Raw genomic sequence first — 17,608 nt, 5'->3', positions numbered from 1 at the left:
TCAATGAGGCAGTTGTTAGAATGGAGCAGATAAGTCTGAATATCTCAGTGAATATTTAGACATTACTTGTGTAATCAATTAATGTGCATTTCATGCCATAATAAACTGCCCATTCTCATTTTAAGTTAGCTTATGAAGGCAGGTGCTATTAAGGGTTTGGGATAGTGATTGACTTGATTTGTTTTGATACTGAAAGAGGAAGAAAGTTCCTTGTAAAAAGCAGCCCTTTTTCACTATGAATATTTTTAAGATTTATGTGTACTTCTTTTGTTACAAGATGAGGAATGGGGTTTCTAACATATATAATAGTCTAGAAAATAAATTTCAGCAAGGTGAAAAGAATGGCAGTTCCTTTGAGATTTATTCTGACTTCCAGTCTAAACAAGATTAAGTAGAATCTCTGCTCTGAAGAATTTCAAGTGCCATTCACATTTTTCTTGTTCTTTTCCTGAAGTACAGAATTCATAATTCAATAAAATCCATATTACTCTCTGATGGCGGTGAGCCCCCAAACCAATTTTTTGTTGTAAAGAAATGATGGGGAGTTAGCCTAAGTAAATGTTACTGGAGCTGTCATTAAAAGATCAGCCTTTGCTAAAGTATTACTCATTGTTCTCTCAGCTACACTGTTCAGTTAGTTTACAGTGATGCACTGTGCTATCTGAACAATCAAACAGAGAAAGAACAGCAACCATTTCAAGGTAGAATTCCTTCTGAAATCAATGAGATGTTACCATGTGTGACATAGGAGAGCCTGCATTCACTCAAACCATCTTTTGGACAGCAACCACTCCACTGTGAGCTGTATTACACAAGAATAATCTACTGCCCCATTATGACTTTTTTATGCATATTAAATGACACTCTGTTTTAAATGTTGGAACTTTTTGCAGAAAAGTATAGCTCAGAATGCATTAAGACATCAGAATGTTAATTATTCACTTTGAAAGGAATAACACTTTCATTTTATTATTCTGGTTTGTCAGTGATTTCCGCTTTACTCTGCACTCCCTGGAGAATAACTCCTTGAAGGAATTCTATCTTTAATAAGTATAAATTGCAGAGTTTTAAAAATGAAATTCATTCTGAAATTGAATCATTATGGACTTACAGTATAGTTCTTAGCTATATGTTCTTTAACTATGTCTTTAAAAGAGTAAATTGTGTTACAATTCAGTTCTACATCTGTAAGCCTAAAACATTTCTTCCAACTTCAGAAGAATTTATTTCAGGCTTAGTGTAGGTCTTCACCTTTCAAAGATTATTTGTATTTAAAGGTATATGTTTCAAGCAGCCTCCTGCAAGCTCTGAGCTTTCAGTGGATTCCAACACTCCTCATTTAAATCAATGACTTAATGATCAGATCCTTGTAAGACGTGATACACTGTAAATGATCCTTGGTTTATGCTTACTTCTGACTGTTTCATAAAAATAGAGATAATATTGCTAGAAATGAATGATAGACCCTTTTGATACTGACTGAAATAGATATAATTTCATATATATTTGTGTTGCAATAAATCTGACAAATTATTAATATTCTTTAAAATTTCTTTCCTATCTTGGCTGGATTTTTCAGGCTATGGTAAGTACTTTTATCCTGATAAATGTTCTAAAATTATCGTAACAACTTTTATGGATTTCAGTAATGTTATGTTTTAATATGACCTTCTATTGGAAAGTAGGAAAAATGTTTTATGACAAAGAATTTAATCATAAGAAAATGTCTTGTCCTCTGCATCATATATACCAAGTTATTAGAAAAGGTTTATGTTAAAAAGCAATTAATGTATTCCAAATATCCTTTCTAATGATACAAGCAGAATGTTTAGCACCCAAGCATGATGTTTCCCCTGTGATACTGAGAGCCTTAGATACCTAGAGAAAGAGAAGATGTGAGGGCTTTGTTAATTCTAATAAATGTAAACATAAAAATACCATTATCTGTGAGGCTGGATGGGACATGCTTTTGTGTCTGTGCTACAAATATGAGGAAAAAGTAAATGATATTATAGTTATGCCCAGTAGTGATCATGTAGTTGAGCTGAATTGTCATTTCCTTTCTAAATACTTTTTCTAAGCTTAATACTTCATATCTGTTGAATATTGCAGGATCAGGCATCAACTTTTTGATAGAAAAATTATGGAACAGGCTAAGTAATTTCAGGCAGTAGATTGCTTCATTTCAAGTTATTTCTTTCTCATTCTTTCTACCCCTCCACTCCAGCACCCCAAGCAACAGAGTACAAATCTTCTTCCAAAATAAAGAAGTTGAGATCTGATGAATTACCTGTGGTTTCTCAAAAAGAAGCAGTTCTAAAATTGTGCAGCCTTTAAATGCTGGAAACAGTAAAATGTTTGTCTTTCATATTGCATTAAAAATACACCAGCATTTTTAAGGTGTTAACAGACATTTTTTCTTCAACTGCTGATAGTAACTTATGGATTCTTTTAAAGAAAAAAATTAGCAACCAAAAGATGATCAGGAAAATGGAGACCCTCTGTAAAACCTGAGGATTGAGTACTGCATGAATTCATAAACAGTTACATTGGCTTGACTGCCTGTTCCTCTGTGCTACTTTAGTACAAAACACAGTTTACTTATTCCATCATGAAAGGGGACTTTAATTGTAGCTTGAGTCCAATTTACTTTTACTTACAGCTACCATTTTTCAGTGTTTTTTCTAGAATTACTTCTAATTTTATTTATTTATTTATTTATTTAAGCTGCTAAGGCAAATTTGGAGACGGTATAGATACAAGTCTTTAAGTCGTCTAAAAGGCCTTGAGCCTAAAGGAAACTAATTTATTTGAAATCCTGCATCAGAGATTTGGGAAAACATTTAAAAATTAAATAGACAATGTTCTGCTTTATCATCTTCTCTTACCATTTGGAGGTCTTTATAAATTTGTTCATATGTTCAGGATTCAACAGTACTTACTTAAGGTCTCACACTCTGCAGGTCAAATTCTCACATAAGGAGAGACACGAGGTTTGAACATCAGGTTGAGGGTAATCAGGTGTAAACTGCTGACATAGGTCTTGTGTCCTGTTGAAGGAGAGTGGTGAACCAATTCAGGTTTTTGTTGCTCACCACCTTCTTCTGATGCTCTGGCAATTTGGACTTCCTAGAGGGCCTAGATGATTTGCTGCAGTTACCCATTGAATTATCACCAACTGCAGTATTTCAGAACAGCAACATTTTACTTATGGACTTTCTCCTGCAGATGCAGTTTATTCTGACAGTGATACAGAAATGGAAATAACCCTTGTGATTTTTTTTTTTCGCTAAAATCCCTGTACATTTAATCCATTTGACTGTTAAATATAGTGGTTTATCCCAAATCCCTCTGGATATCACTTTCTTCCAACATGACAAACACTTGATTAAGAACAACCTAATTACCTGCTTTCTCTTAGGTTTTGTTATTTTATATAGGGCACTGTACTATAATTTTAGACACATTTCTTACTAAGGAGCGAAACAGTGAAGTTCCATGATTCCGTGAGCGCCCCTTGGGAGAACTGAGCTTCAAGGACACAGGACAGGGCCAAATTTGCTTCCCTTTTTTGACTTTTTCTCATGGGAAATAATATCTGTTTATTGACTTCTACTGCTACCATGAAGCTGCAATTCTGCTGGCTCATGTACTTTGATGAATTGCTGGAGGACAGAACACAGCAGCAGTCCCTGCCCCATCATCCAGGTTAATGTTATTATGCCCTTTCTGCTCCTGCCCTGACAAGTCGTCCCCATTGTTCTCTCACTTGGCATGGCTGGGATTGTGCAATTGAGACCTGAAAGGATCAAATCCCTTGCTAGGTATAAGGGACGTGAAGTCTACAGTTCAAAACTGTAAAACTAGCATACTGCAGGCAAGTAAATATAAATGGATACTTTGCAAGACTTGGAGAAGAAACCTGTGCTTTAGGAGGGATCAAAAGATGGGTGCTTTTAAAGTAATTTTTTTTAACCTGAAACTATATTGATTATGAAAATTGTTTCTTTTCTTCTTAATGATCCCATTGCATTTTTCCTTACCATTTTTTACTTTGATGCACGGGTCCTGTAACATTAGATTTTGTCACAAAAAGTTTGAAACAGCAAAGCCTCTGGGCTCTGTTTAATCTTTTCTGTGACTTTGTCAATCTCACTGGCACTCACTGATGGAATTTCCCATATTCGCAGAAATAGAATAAAAAGATGGTCCCAGAGAAGTAAACAGAATTATTTACTTAATAATAATAGAATGGGAAAACTCATAGCAAATTAATGGCATAGAGTGGGTAAGCTGCTGAGTTCAAAAGAAAAAAAAAAAAGAGGGTTCTTTGCATGCCATCTTAACTGTAATAGGACAATGATTAATCAAATCAAATATTACTAAACCAAGGATGACTTCTTACCCTATAATTGGTTTCACAAGATTAATAATTTTGTGTCAGTCTGCAAGAATAATTATTATCAAGAGAAACTTATTGAAAATTGAATCAGGGGAAGTGAACATTTAAAATTAAAATTGAACAGTCTTAATATATCTAAATAAATAAATAAAAATCCATTTTAAATGTCAATGTTTAAAATTATTAAATGGGAAGAAATTGGGATTGTCTCTTCATCCAAAGATTAATGATGCAATTCCTCTGTTGATGGGAGCTTGAATTGCTTCTGACCCAATACATATTTCACCAAAAAAATGTCATATGCAAAATATCACTGAAACTTTTGCTGTACTAGCTCTGTAATGGTGACACACTGCAGAGACACACTGCACAGTTAGGTGAAAATTTGTATCCCCACAACAAAGGCAACAACAGACTTATGGTTAGTGGGTGGTATAATTGATCTGCACGGGGCTAGACTATGAGGGCAGCAGTGCATGACAAAGCAGATACTGGGTGACAGAAGAACAGAGAGAAAGCACAAGTCTAGAGACACACTTGGAATGATTTAGAATAGGGGGAAGGAAGAATAAGAACGACGTTGCAGGTGAAGGGCAGTAATATAACAGTGTTATGGTTGATATTTCGCACAGTGAAATAAATCTTACCTGTTTCTGTCTCAGGCCAGAAGGGGTACTGATAGCAGAAGTGATATTCAGATTTGAAATATTATTTGGAAAACACAAAGAACTCATTTCACCAGGGTCTTTTCCCTTCTGGTCATTATACTTGCTAATCAATTCTCAAGGAACCATTTAAATTTCAGGGGTATTGCAATAAGGAATAAAAAATTTCATTGTTTATTGTATTTTAAAAATAGTTCATTTTGAGTCGCCTTGTACGTACTGTACTAGAGCAAATGAGATTATCTCTACAACCAAGTGTGTATTTGGAACCAGGGAGTGTTCATAGCAATAACATCATGTGGCCAAACAAGGACAGCTTGAGACAGAGTTCCAGCCTTTTTTCCTGCCTCCAGGAATCAGAGTATTTCTCCATGTATGGATACTATGATCCATAGTATCAAATTAATATTCTCTTTAAGGGAAATAATAATTTAAGGTTTTTCAAAGTCTTTTTATTCAAGACAAGTAACACTTTTATACATACGCACAGCTTAAAAACGCTCACTGAGTTCCAAAAATTATCCACACTGACAACTTGAACCGTAAGACTACTGCAAAATGATCTCCCATGTTGCTGCAGGCACAGTCAGCTTCCAAATTAGGGCAGGATGCCTACCCTTGTACCACATTAATTTGGTTGGCAAAGCGGAAAAACAGTGACAGCCTGTGGTTTGAAAAAACTGAGTCACAAACCTCTGAATAACAGGTCTTGTATTAGAAATGGCAGTTCAGCTGGGCAGTGCTGAAAGAAACAGTAATGATGATGGAAGGTGTACTTCCATTATGTGCTGAAACCTTAAAAGTCGTGGGCTGCAAACATTAACTAAAAGTTTTTGTAACTTCTGAAGTTTTGTTTATATCCAATAGCATAATCAAGTGCTAGTTCCTCCATTAGATTCGACAGCTGTTGTTACAAGTATAATTTTAACCATTTTACATTTGCCTCAAACAGACACTTGCAGCTCGAAAGTCTGGTATTTCCATGGCCATGCTCACCCGGACCTCCATAAACACTGAGGAAATGGTAAGTGTGTTGAATGACACATTTAAATCACTTAAATAATTGAGACATTTCTGTTGAAAGATCTTTAAAAATTATTTCAGCCTTAGACACTCCAAACTGGATGAAATCAAGTGTGTAAACATTCCATTTACAGGGTAGGAACTTTCAGGGATCCTGAGCAGAATTTGCTGCCTGATCCACAGTGACAAGGCCAGGTTTGCTTCTGCTGACTCAGACCCATGACAGTCAGAAAAGACTGAGCAAGAAACCTTTGTTTTACCAAACAGTGATTTGGGGGAAGCATTTTATACTGGACTTTACCTGCAGTCTTTCAACATCTTTATGTCTTTATCACACCATGAGTGCAATTAGAATGACAGGACTCTGAAAGAAGGTTTCTTTGTGGTCATTATTTTTTCCCAGTCCTTAGAGGTGGCTGGGACACTATTTGACGGTTTTTAATGTAACTCATGCTAGTAACACATCATTTTTGAAGAAATGTTTAATTCATACGAGAAGTGACCACAAGAATATTTTGAAAAATCAAATTCTCATAGCTAGTAAAACCTGTGTATTGTGGTTTCCCATTATTGACTTCACTTAGTTTGTGAAAAAGAGATTTATTTGAAACAAAAGCTCAAAAGTTGTCATTTTCCCCAGGAATACTTAAAGGGCAATGCAGGAAGATTTGCATGGCTGAACTAAGCAAAAGGTCTAATTTGAAGGAATACAGGCCCATTTTGTGTTCCTTACCTTGCTAGTGCATAGATAACCTTCCAAAATATATCCTACATCGAAGAAAAACGAAGTGTTGAATTTCTCTTAGGCAGTTGCTAAGCTCCATAGGAGAAGAATGGAAGGACAGAATATACTGACAGGTGTTCTGGGAACTGAAACCCGCAGCACAAATACACACCCGTTCATCTCACCTGATTTACTGTGAACTTTCTGTGCTTATGTGGTAAACATAAAGTACCAGTTTGGTAGTGCTCAGGGATGGATTGCTGAGGTAGAAAACAGCTGGTGTTTGAAATGTTCTTTTAGTAGAAGAAGGAGTTATTTTATTCTGCTATCTTAAAATAGTAACGGAGGTTGGCAGAATGAAAGAGAACTATTGAATCTTAAGAAGAATTTCAAGGCTGAGAGAAAATTAAAGAGAAAAATTTACACCATGCAAGTGGTACAAAATAAAGACTTTTTCATCTATGTTATAGGTTCTGCAAAAATACCTAAATTCAGTAAAAAACCGAAGATACTCCATATGCTTTACTAAAAGATGTTTACTGAAAAAAAAATTATGTATGCATTATTACCTTTTATGATGATAAATATAGATGCAACTATTCCTTTACATGCATCCCTTCCTGTAAAAACTACCAGACTCTGACTTTAGTTGCAATTTTTAGAGATAATATTAATTGCCAACAAATGCAGGACAATAAATAATAATTTGGACTTTACTTATAGATTCTTACTTGTGTGGTACTGCTCAGGAGGAAAAGGAAGGCAGCAAATCCCAGTAGACAGCTCAGTGTGAGCATTTCTCCAATGCTGTCAGCCAGGAGAAACTACTGAACTATGATTCAGGAGATATGGAAAAATAATTTCAATGTAGTTTTATGCCTTTATACTCTTTGGCCTCCCTTTGAACCATACCATATGAAAAACTCTGCATCAGAAATAGATACTTCTTAAGAAATCTTTAAATAAAAATATAAGTCCAAAGGCAGACAGCAAATATAATTTAGATCTATCAAAGTTCATTTGATGAGAAAAGGGAAAAAGCTAATTTAGAGAAGAGGTGAATAAAAAAATCCTGTCTTATTCTTTAGTGAGCCAGCCCTCACTAAACACATGAAGGGAAGTGAGGATTCTGTGATTTTCCTCTTTCACAGATAAATGTAATGGTACAGCCAGTAAAGCCACTGGCAAGATATTTAAAACATGGCAAAGGTAATACTTTTGTACTTGGTCTCTAAGTAGCCAGCTGAACTTAATAACCTAGGGCATCATTCAGCTGGGTAGAGCAAGATTTAAAAACAAAAAGGACAGACATTTTCAGGCATAAAAGAACTCTCCAGGTACTCTCCACAAAATGAAGATGTGAAATGCAGATGAAGAAATGCAGTCGCTGATGAGAATTAAGGAAAAAAAACCCCTTTGAGCAAGTTATTCCTCTGATTAAGGCTTTTGTGGCTTTTACCCTCCCTCAACTTTTTCTGGAGGGAATATTAATGACTCTGGTGGGAGCAGGTTATTTGGTTGATCAGATTCAGTATGGAAATTCTTTGAACTAATGCCTTTTATTAAAAAATCAAATGCCACTGACACAAAAAATTAAAACCTGAGGCTTTGAGCTTTGCCCCCTGACACTGTTGTCCTTCTGGTGGAGCACACACATGGCACGGTGAGTTTGTGTGTTCTCAGGTACAGATCCCAAGACATTTTAAGCAGTGTGATACTTAGATAACTAGATAAGCAGATAACTAGATAATTCTCCTCTATATTGAGTGCTAAATGTTGCCGTGCCCAGAGCTCAGTGAATTCATATAACAGAAACATTTAAACAGAGAAAAGTAATAGGAATGAAAGCCTCTAGACAGTAAGATAAATAAAATTCTTCTTTGCCATTTGCTTTATTAACAACAGGGGAAGGAATATGTTCAGCAGCAAAACCAATTTACAAATTGTGTCTTTCAGCTGAAAATTTCATTTACCCTCAAATCTTTATTTCAAGGCCTGTTGAGCTGTGCCATTTCATTACTTACTGACATTTCAGAAAAAGATAACAGTTACTGGCAAATTTATTTATAATGTGAAAAAACAGTGAAGCTGAACAGGGTGAAAGGGCAGGACTTGTACTGAGGCTACGAGAGTTCAGGAGTGGGACAGTGTAATCTGCAAAGGAACCTTCAAATACCTGGTGGTTTCTGACAAGCATCATTTCTCAGCAAGTGCATAAATTCACCTTAGGTTTCTTTCTGATCCCTGAAGCTGGTAAGTTGTAACATGGGAGGCAGAAGGTGGAGATATGTGCAAAGATGAATTCTCCAGAGTTAGGTGGCCATGACTATCCCAGTCCTTCTTAGGGTCTGCCAAATTAAACCAGTGCAGAGCTTTCCTTGCTTTCAGGGAAGTTACCAGGACAGGCTAAGAATCACCCCAGGGAGCAATTCAGTATTTGTTTTAGTCTTGTGTGCTGTATCAGGTTTCTTTCTTAGTTCAGTTCTACAGTGTTCTCAGAAGTGCAGAGTAAAATGCCCATCAAATGTCTGACCATGTATATTTGGTTAGGCTTCACAGGATGGATGTTGTTTTTAGTGTGTAACTCTTAACTTCAAGAGCTGTTGCAGCCTAAGCTACTTAACATTTGGTTCTGCTATTTTTAGTGCTTGAACCCATGGATCAGTAGATTTATTGCTACATGGTAATGGTTTTCCCGTGGTAGCCAAAGTTGTTTAATTGATGGCTCTGATTGTGCAACATTATGCAAGTGTGAGCACAAAAAGTATTTTTATCAGACAATTTATCATTAGCAGAATTTCTCACATGTTTTGAGCAGATATGAAGATACACAAAACCAAGAACATGTCAGCATATTGGTAGACAGCCTAATATCTTGCATTTGGTATAAACTTACCACAGCTGAATATTAAAGGTAAGGGAGTGATAACAAATGCTTAACTGAGTAAGTTTGCTTTGCTTACTGTACTGTCAGAACTGTGGCAGAGATGTTGAAGCACAAATGGACGAATCACACAAATTGCCAAGTGTTGTTCCCCATTTTCTACAGTGCTAGAGCTACCTCATATCATATCCTCACTGAACGCAGCCACGGTAGGACAGACAGACTTTCAGAAATATCCCTCTGTGCCACCCTTTTTAATATGGTTTCTTCTTTCTAAAAGAATCAATCATTCATTATAAGGGAACAGTTCTAGAACTGCTAATACATTCATGGCAGCCATGGATGAGTTTAGTGAACACGCAACTCCTACAAACGTTGTAAGATCTTATCTTTGTGTGGTGCCAAGTACAGCCCACAAACTGCTGAGCTTTTTTTTATTCCCCGTAAATCACCTGGACTTAGAAGATCTGAGTGCCTGAAAACAGAGCTCAGATAAACAAGCTGGACCATTGTGGCCATATAAACCCACATTTTACATACAAAACTTCAGACATTGCTTTGTTTTTACCTTATTAAGCACTGAGGAGCTGAGATTGAGATTGTTACAGTACTAGTCAGCCAATAACTGTGCTTGTAGTAGAACTGGCCACGAGTCAAAGAAATGGATGTGTATTTTTGAGAGTATGGATCATTCTTGTTTACAGGTAAAAAGCAACTTGATGCTTAAAAAGGAATTAGTGAGTGGCTATTACAGATAATAGCACAGGAATACAGATAAAATGGAACCCTAAAACTGGCCAGCTTTTATTTGATGAGGTTATATAGACATTACTTATTGAATGATAGCATTGTATATAATCAAAGTAGATTTTGTGCAGTGTATCTAGGTTCCTGTAGAAAGTATTTAAATATTCAGAAGTAATGTTAGGTAGCTCATTAAAATGCACCAATGAATGTAATGCTGATGCATTTTTTAATTTCTGCCTAAAAATACGCATAAGACTTTGTGTTAATTGACTAACTTGATTCCAGCTTAACTCTGCTGTTTCTGAATTCAGACAAAACAGTCATCCAGTGTTCTTTTGCCTTCAAAGTGTAAGGCAAAATGAGTAAATCAGTATTTTGCAAATTCCTACTTCTATGTATATTCTGATCTTTTGTAGCACTGGAAGTGTAAATGCCATATCATTTAGCTACAGTTCACTTGCATTAAACAATATTTCAGCCAAAGTCTTGATTTTTTTTTCTTACCCAACAGAAAATACATGTCTTCAAGAAGACATTGCAGGCTTTGATCTATCCTATATCATCAACCACACCTCATAACTTTGAAATTTGGACAGCTACAACTCCCACATACTGTTATGAATGTGAAGGTCTACTTTGGGGCATAGCCAGGCAAGGCATGAAATGCACGGAATGTGGTGTCAAATGCCATGAGAAGTGCCAAGACCTCCTGAATGCTGATTGTTTACAGAGTGAGTATTTCTTGACACCTCAAGCGTGTCAATACTTAACACCTTTTGATTTTGTGTGTACCCTCAGATATATCCTGAAAGGAAGGACCAAATCATCCAAAATCAGTGAGGGCATGTTCAACAGTTGAGAAGCCAGTCAGACACTTTAGGAAACAGCTACTGTTAGTTTTACTTCGGTTCTTAAAATGTGCCAGATGTTGTGGGTCAGTTACGAAATAATGCTTGGTAACATCAGAGAATTATTTACTTTCTACTGCCTAAGGCTAAAAAATGGCAAAGATTAAAAAAATGTTTATGAAACCTATTATAGTCATATTATTGTGCTACATAATTGACAAAATTATTAAACAGGAAGTAGGACCTTGCCTTTCAAAATACCAAACCATATATGTGAGAGGAAAAAAAAAATTTAGTCAGAAAGTCATTTGGGACTAGAACCAACCCTTTTCTTTGCTCAGATTGATTCCAGCCACCATGCATTCTCCTTCAAAAATATACCAGGTGCATTTAAACCATACTTAAATTGCAACACAATGATTACACAAGATTCTAAACAATAGAAAGTCAAGACCTGCAGATTTTCCAGTATTCTTATTTTGGAATGATAGACGCTTTTATAACTCTGGAGTTATTCCCTGCTGTTGATATGTTGATATTCCACTGCTGATATGTTCCTGTGCTTCTACATGAAGGAAAAGTACATAGAGACTTCAATCAGGTCTTCCTTCTTCCCACTATGTTCTCTGTGTGAAGAGCTGTCACAAAGGATGGATTCCTAAGGTTCATACTGTTCAGGAACTAATCAAAATTTCCCAGAGCAACTGACCCCATGGAGCACAAACAGATAAAGAATTTCTAAATCAAGCTGCTTGACTGTGCTTAATTGTGATTCTGCACTATGGCTGCAACTGGGCTGTGTTTGACAACTAAGCTTTTGACACAGTTTCACAAGTGAGAAAAGCATGTTTGCTTTGAAAATCAACTATTACAGAAGTAGCTTGTACAGCATTAATGTGATTGTTGGTGGTGAATATTCAAAAGTGTGTAAAGATGATACTCATGAGCAGCTTCTCCAATAAGTGCAAATAACTGTGTTACTGGGACAGTAACAAAAGCAGGAATGTTTTCAGAATGCCATTTCCTGTTCACTCTTATTGACTAATTGTCTCATTTCATTCTGGGTATGTTTTAAGACTGGCTAAAAATAGTAATGAATTGCACATCAGCCCGTTGATCTCTCTGTTTTGAGTAGCCATTTGACATCCTGTTTCTGCTGGGAATCACTTGGTTTATATTACCTGGATTTACAGACGTGGAAATGAGTTAAGCTTGTACTTCTGCTGGCAACAGGATATGTGCAAGTCACTTTGCCAACGTGATGGAGGAGGCAGAAAATAGAAATAGCTTTCCTACATTTAATCTCTCCCCTTATGCATTTTATCTTGTTAGAGCTATTTATGTACAGGGGGAAGAAAACATGGAGGAAAGGCACTGAATTGATACTGATATTCTCAAAATGTAATGTGAGATTAATTCTGGGTGGGGGAGGGGGGGGACACACAAACCAAATCTTTATGGGCCACATTGGATCTAATAGAAGGTTACTTTCTACACATCCTTCTGGGCCACTGCTGGGATTAGGAGCTACTCTGCTATGACTCACTTCTGCTGCTCCCTGAAAAGGCTGATTGTATTCTGTGACAAAGAGATAACTATCAAGTCTTCTGTAGAGTGCTGTGGGAATTCCCTTACCATAATTACATACAATAATGGTCTAGAAATAAAACATAGCTGAAACTTACTCCATCAGAAGGGGACAGTTTATTTTGGAGGATTTCACAGAATAACATATCATGTTATAACACTTCCAGAAATATTTTTAATTTAAGAGAATCAAGATTAATTTGCTCCGTGAAACATACACAACAAATCTTGTTTCAACAGTAGTGTTATGAAGTCTTGCAAAGATCAAACTGTTACGAGCATGGTAATCATGTCTTTGTGCTGGGAGGAATCTTTCTGTTACTGTTATTTGGGTGGTTCTTGTCTCACCAAACATATGAAAACCCTCCTCTACTCCACCAGGCTCTCCAGCCTGGTTACTGCATGGCATTCAGTCTCCTTTTGAATTACATTGCAGGGACTTGGGAGATTTTTTTAATTGGAAGTTTCATTTGGCAAGAACATCTATTTCTGTCTCATGGATCCTCTGTCCTGTAGTGCACTCTACAAGTACAGCACAATACAGATCAATGGTGTATTCTTACATCCAGTCAGCCCTGCTTGAAAAACTATTTAGATCTGACCTCTAGGATTATGATTCATTTTTATCAAAGAAAACGGTAGTTAAGTCTGTGTCTTTTCATTCCTGCAGAAGTTTGGAGTGGAAAATGAAAGCTCCCTGAGGTGTCTGTAAGAGCTAGCATATATAAAGTATAGAATTTTAATCTCTTTTTGCTGTTTGAGAGAGTCACAGTTCAAACTGGAAATATTACTACAGCTGTTTCTGCTCAGTAATAAAAGCAAAGTGAGAAAAGCAAGATCCAAGATCATGTCCCTGACAATTTCAGGGTTACAAGTTACTCACAGTCTGTGATTTCTCATAAGAGAGAATGGTTAAAGAGGTTGTTCGTTGTGAGGCTTCTTAAAAGTGATGAAATCTCTTGTCACTAGACCTGAGTGTAATACCAGTAAGGAGCTGAGCTGTTATTACACCTCAGAATAAGTAATCCTTTCCCAGTGGGGTGACACACCTTCACATATTTCCATGCTGGCCATGCCTCTTCCTGTTTCACCCTTCCAAGGCAATAATCCTCTGCTAACTTCCTAAGAGCTGAGCTGGTTTTCAGAGTGCCACAGTCACTCAGGTGACATGAGAGATGTATCCATCCCTAAAATAGTTTAATCCTGGCTAAAATTGAAAAGCTACAAAAGGCATACATAGTAAAAGTATCCTTTTTATCTTCCTTTTCACTTAGCTGAAGAAAAATTCAGCCCAGAGGTTCCCTGGCCTACATCACTAACCCAAAAATCCATAAAAAATGTTTCAGAGCACCATGCTGTCTTTGAAGAGTTTTTACAGATATATAAATGAAGAGTCTTAGAGAGAGCCTGCAAAAAAAGAAATAGAATTGGAAGTCATCTGTGGTGTAAACAGTTTGAAAACACTGAACCGCAAAGTCTTGGAAGAACAAACCTCTAGAAGGCAAATTGCAGATAAAATATTTAACACACCTAAGGGATCCCGCTCTTCTCATTAGCATGCAAATGTTTTTGAGCATCCTGTCATATTTTTTTGCAACAGAATAATTCTTCAGTGGGTTTGAATATTATACTTCTTCAAAAATGAAGAGTACTTTGTTTTACATTGGAAAAATGAATTGACCAATTGGTTAAATCTCTGTTGCTGTGAAAGCTGATGTTAACAGTATCATAAAGTGAAATGTAGTTATTTTTATCGCAGTCATTCTTTGGGCCATCTCATAATCACAGGGTGTATTGACCTCCAAGCCTCCGTGATTTTTTTTATATGCAATGATTGCTAATGTAGACTGTAGAAATGGATTCACATCTCAAGATCTTTAAGGTCAATATCTAACCTTGTTCTAAATTAGGTTTAAAAAAAAAAATCAGTAGTACTTTCATTAGACCACTCATCATCAACAAGATATCCCTGTCTAGTACCAGGTGCAGTATTAAGTTAGAATTGATTTCAATCATGTTGAGTTTGTATCAGTCCCTGGGGTAAAAGGGGCTTGTTAACTTCATGTGCAGTGTAAGTTAACAATATTGTCTCAATTAATTTGATCAATACTGCATGAAAAGAGTTGTTGATAGACTGTCAGCAATTGAGGATGTAAAAATAGTGGCAATAAATGATTTTATATAAGTAGAAGGCTATTTCGTTAAAGGAAGTTGCATTTAACACATATTTCAGTTTTATCTGTACAAATTTATCAGCAAGGTTTTTAACAGGAATATGTTGTTACCATTCATATTGTGTCCATGGTTTATCATTCAGTTATGATATTGCATTTGTACTTTTTAAGGAAGTGCAGAAAATAAGAGAAAATTAAAAATATTCCTTCCTGCATCTTCCAAGAATAACCTGTCACACTTTCCAGGCAGATCAGCCATCATCTCTTTTGTGATAAAATCACTAGAGAATTCTTTATCTGGTATTTAATTTCATGGTAGTCTTTAATTGTATTTCTACTAATTCCTAATTTTTCACTCTGGAAAATCTTTAATCTCTAGAACTTTGGTCTTCCTCATTAAAAAAAAAAACAGGTAATCTGACCAAGAGATTTTCAAGATTTCTCAAGATTTAGTGCCATGAAAAACTCCTTGAAGAAACTATATAATTCAGCCTTTTGACAGTCTGGGATCACTGGTATCTGTTACCTCATCCCACACTTTTCTAATCCTATGACATTATGCCTTCCCACTTTACTATCTCTCTCTCTATATATAGATATCTCTTTTGCTCCAATGTGCCAAGAAACCTTCAGGCACATTGAAAAACGAGGAAAAGAAAAACATGAAATATTTGTTTAGTAAGGCTCCACTAAAAGTTTATGCTGAAAGATGACCCTTTCTAGTTCTATGGATGTGTTGATATTTTTTTTCTTTAGCTATTGCAAGCTGAGAGTACCTCAGCAAAAGCTCCTTCCAAAGAACAGATTGGTGTTGATGACATTGTAAAGACAGAACTCTGTTCTTCTTCACTATTGAAATATCTGTATTCTAATTTCACAGCAAATTGTTCAGCACAATTTTGTCTTGATATTACTGCCCTTTTAAAGGGAACAATAATACTTTGATCCTCCCAGGAGCTGAGGATGGCTAGTTGGATGATATTTCCACAAGCTTTTGGAAGAGTGAAGTACTTAGGGCTGCTAATGATAATGATGATGATGATTGTGACACTCAGTGCCACAAGCCTTTGAGCAGTGTTTAACAACATGAGCCAGAATTCAGCAATGCCTATAGCAAATGGCAATGTGTCATTGATTATCAAATTTGTAGTACTCATCTTGCTTTATATGTTAGTCTCATCAAGAGCTGAAATAGCCTGTTTAGCGCTGCAGGAATTTAAATTTTTGCTCGCTACATTTGTAATACTCTTCTGATCATAGAAGTCTGATGTTTGTTTCCTCACACCCAACTGCAAGATCGATATTTGGGGTTTTTTCAATAGTACATTTAGGTATTGTTGAGACATTGATCGGAAACTCTTTCCTCTGGCAGACAAAGGACACTTTATAAAGTGAACTTCACTTTCTTTAAAGGGCCTCTGAGATCATTTACAATTGTTTGTGAGAGAAATCTCTGCAGAGCACTTCTGAAAAGAACCGTGAATAAAATCTGCAACAATTTGGTATCCTTATAATCCTTTTTTTTTTTTTTTAACTAAACCAATAAAATCTGTAGTGGTTTTGATGTTCCAGAAAAATTACCTGAGTGTTTTCTTTGTTTTTCAGACTTCTTTTATAGGATAGGTCTGACATATTGCCACAGGTTAATATAGTCTAGAAGTATTTTCACATATTAATCCTCTGATCTCTTCTATCGTCCTCATCCACTGACTGAAATTATCAGTAATGACCATTGTACTGGAGGGAGGATCCTCTCTGTCCTGTGTGTGTGATATGTTATTTTCATGACTGATCCCTCAAGAAGAGTTTTACAAAAAGCCTTAAAGTTTGATACCACACAAGCGCAGTAGTGGTGTTTAAATGATGGAATTTTGAGCCCACAATTTAGTGCCCACTGTTCAGTTCATGTGTTCAGATGTTTTCACAGTACTGATTCAATGAATGTTTCCAGGTATAACACACACCGGACTGAAGCTGAATATTAACCCATCATGTTTAACTAAATCAGTTGATAATTTTAGGTATCACAAAGAATAAATACAAGAGTCTTGGTGTTATTCAGATGAAACAAAGCTCTTATTTGAGTACTGCAGTACCAAGAATTGACTGGAGACTCTAGAGGCAACAAAGAACTAAATTAACTATTTAATAGCAATAGTGACCTTTTCTCTCATTTCAGGAGCAGCTGAGAAAAGTTCCAAACATGGTGCAGAAGACAAAACACAGAATATTATTAGTGCTATGAAGGACAGAATGAAGATTAGAGAGAAAAATAGACCAGAGGTGTTTGAGGTGATCCAGGAAATGTTTAACATTTCCAAAGAAGATTTTGTACAATATACAAAAGCAGCAAAACAAAGTGTTTTAGATGGAACATCCAAATGGTCAGCAAAAATAACCATCACAGGTAAATGTTTTTCTTTCTTTCCTAGTCATCTCATGGTTCAGGAATAAGAGTTATTATAAGCAGAACTGGAACTGTGTGTTCAGTTGCCCACTTGGTGCATCAGCAAACAGTTGAATTTATAGCATGCAAAGTGCAAGAGCTTTACAG

At 36.1% G+C, this 17,608-nt stretch overlaps 1 protein-coding gene across 1 annotated transcript in view; it reads left to right on the top strand.

Moving 5' to 3' along the window:
• The window catches only part of LOC114068946 (protein unc-13 homolog C), a 120,153-nt gene that overhangs the window by 6,630 nt on the left and 95,915 nt on the right, over positions 1-17,608 (top strand). Inside the window, exons 4-7 of the mRNA XM_027905422.1 lie at positions 1,580-1,585; positions 6,020-6,091; positions 10,957-11,176; positions 17,234-17,461. Coding sequence (XP_027761223.1) covers positions 1,580-1,585; positions 6,020-6,091; positions 10,957-11,176; positions 17,234-17,461 — 526 coding nt within the window. The remainder of the gene's footprint in view (positions 1-1,579; positions 1,586-6,019; positions 6,092-10,956; positions 11,177-17,233; positions 17,462-17,608) is intronic.

Source organism: Empidonax traillii, unplaced genomic scaffold (genome assembly GCF_003031625.1).
Source record: "Empidonax traillii isolate 1590-97213 ecotype Southwest subspecies unplaced genomic scaffold, ASM303162v1 scaffold1154:size169566, whole genome shotgun sequence".
Taxonomy (NCBI): domain Eukaryota; kingdom Metazoa; phylum Chordata; class Aves; order Passeriformes; family Tyrannidae; genus Empidonax; species Empidonax traillii.
Note: the sequence above shows the minus strand (reverse complement) of the source record. Positions and strands in the feature narration are given on the sequence as shown.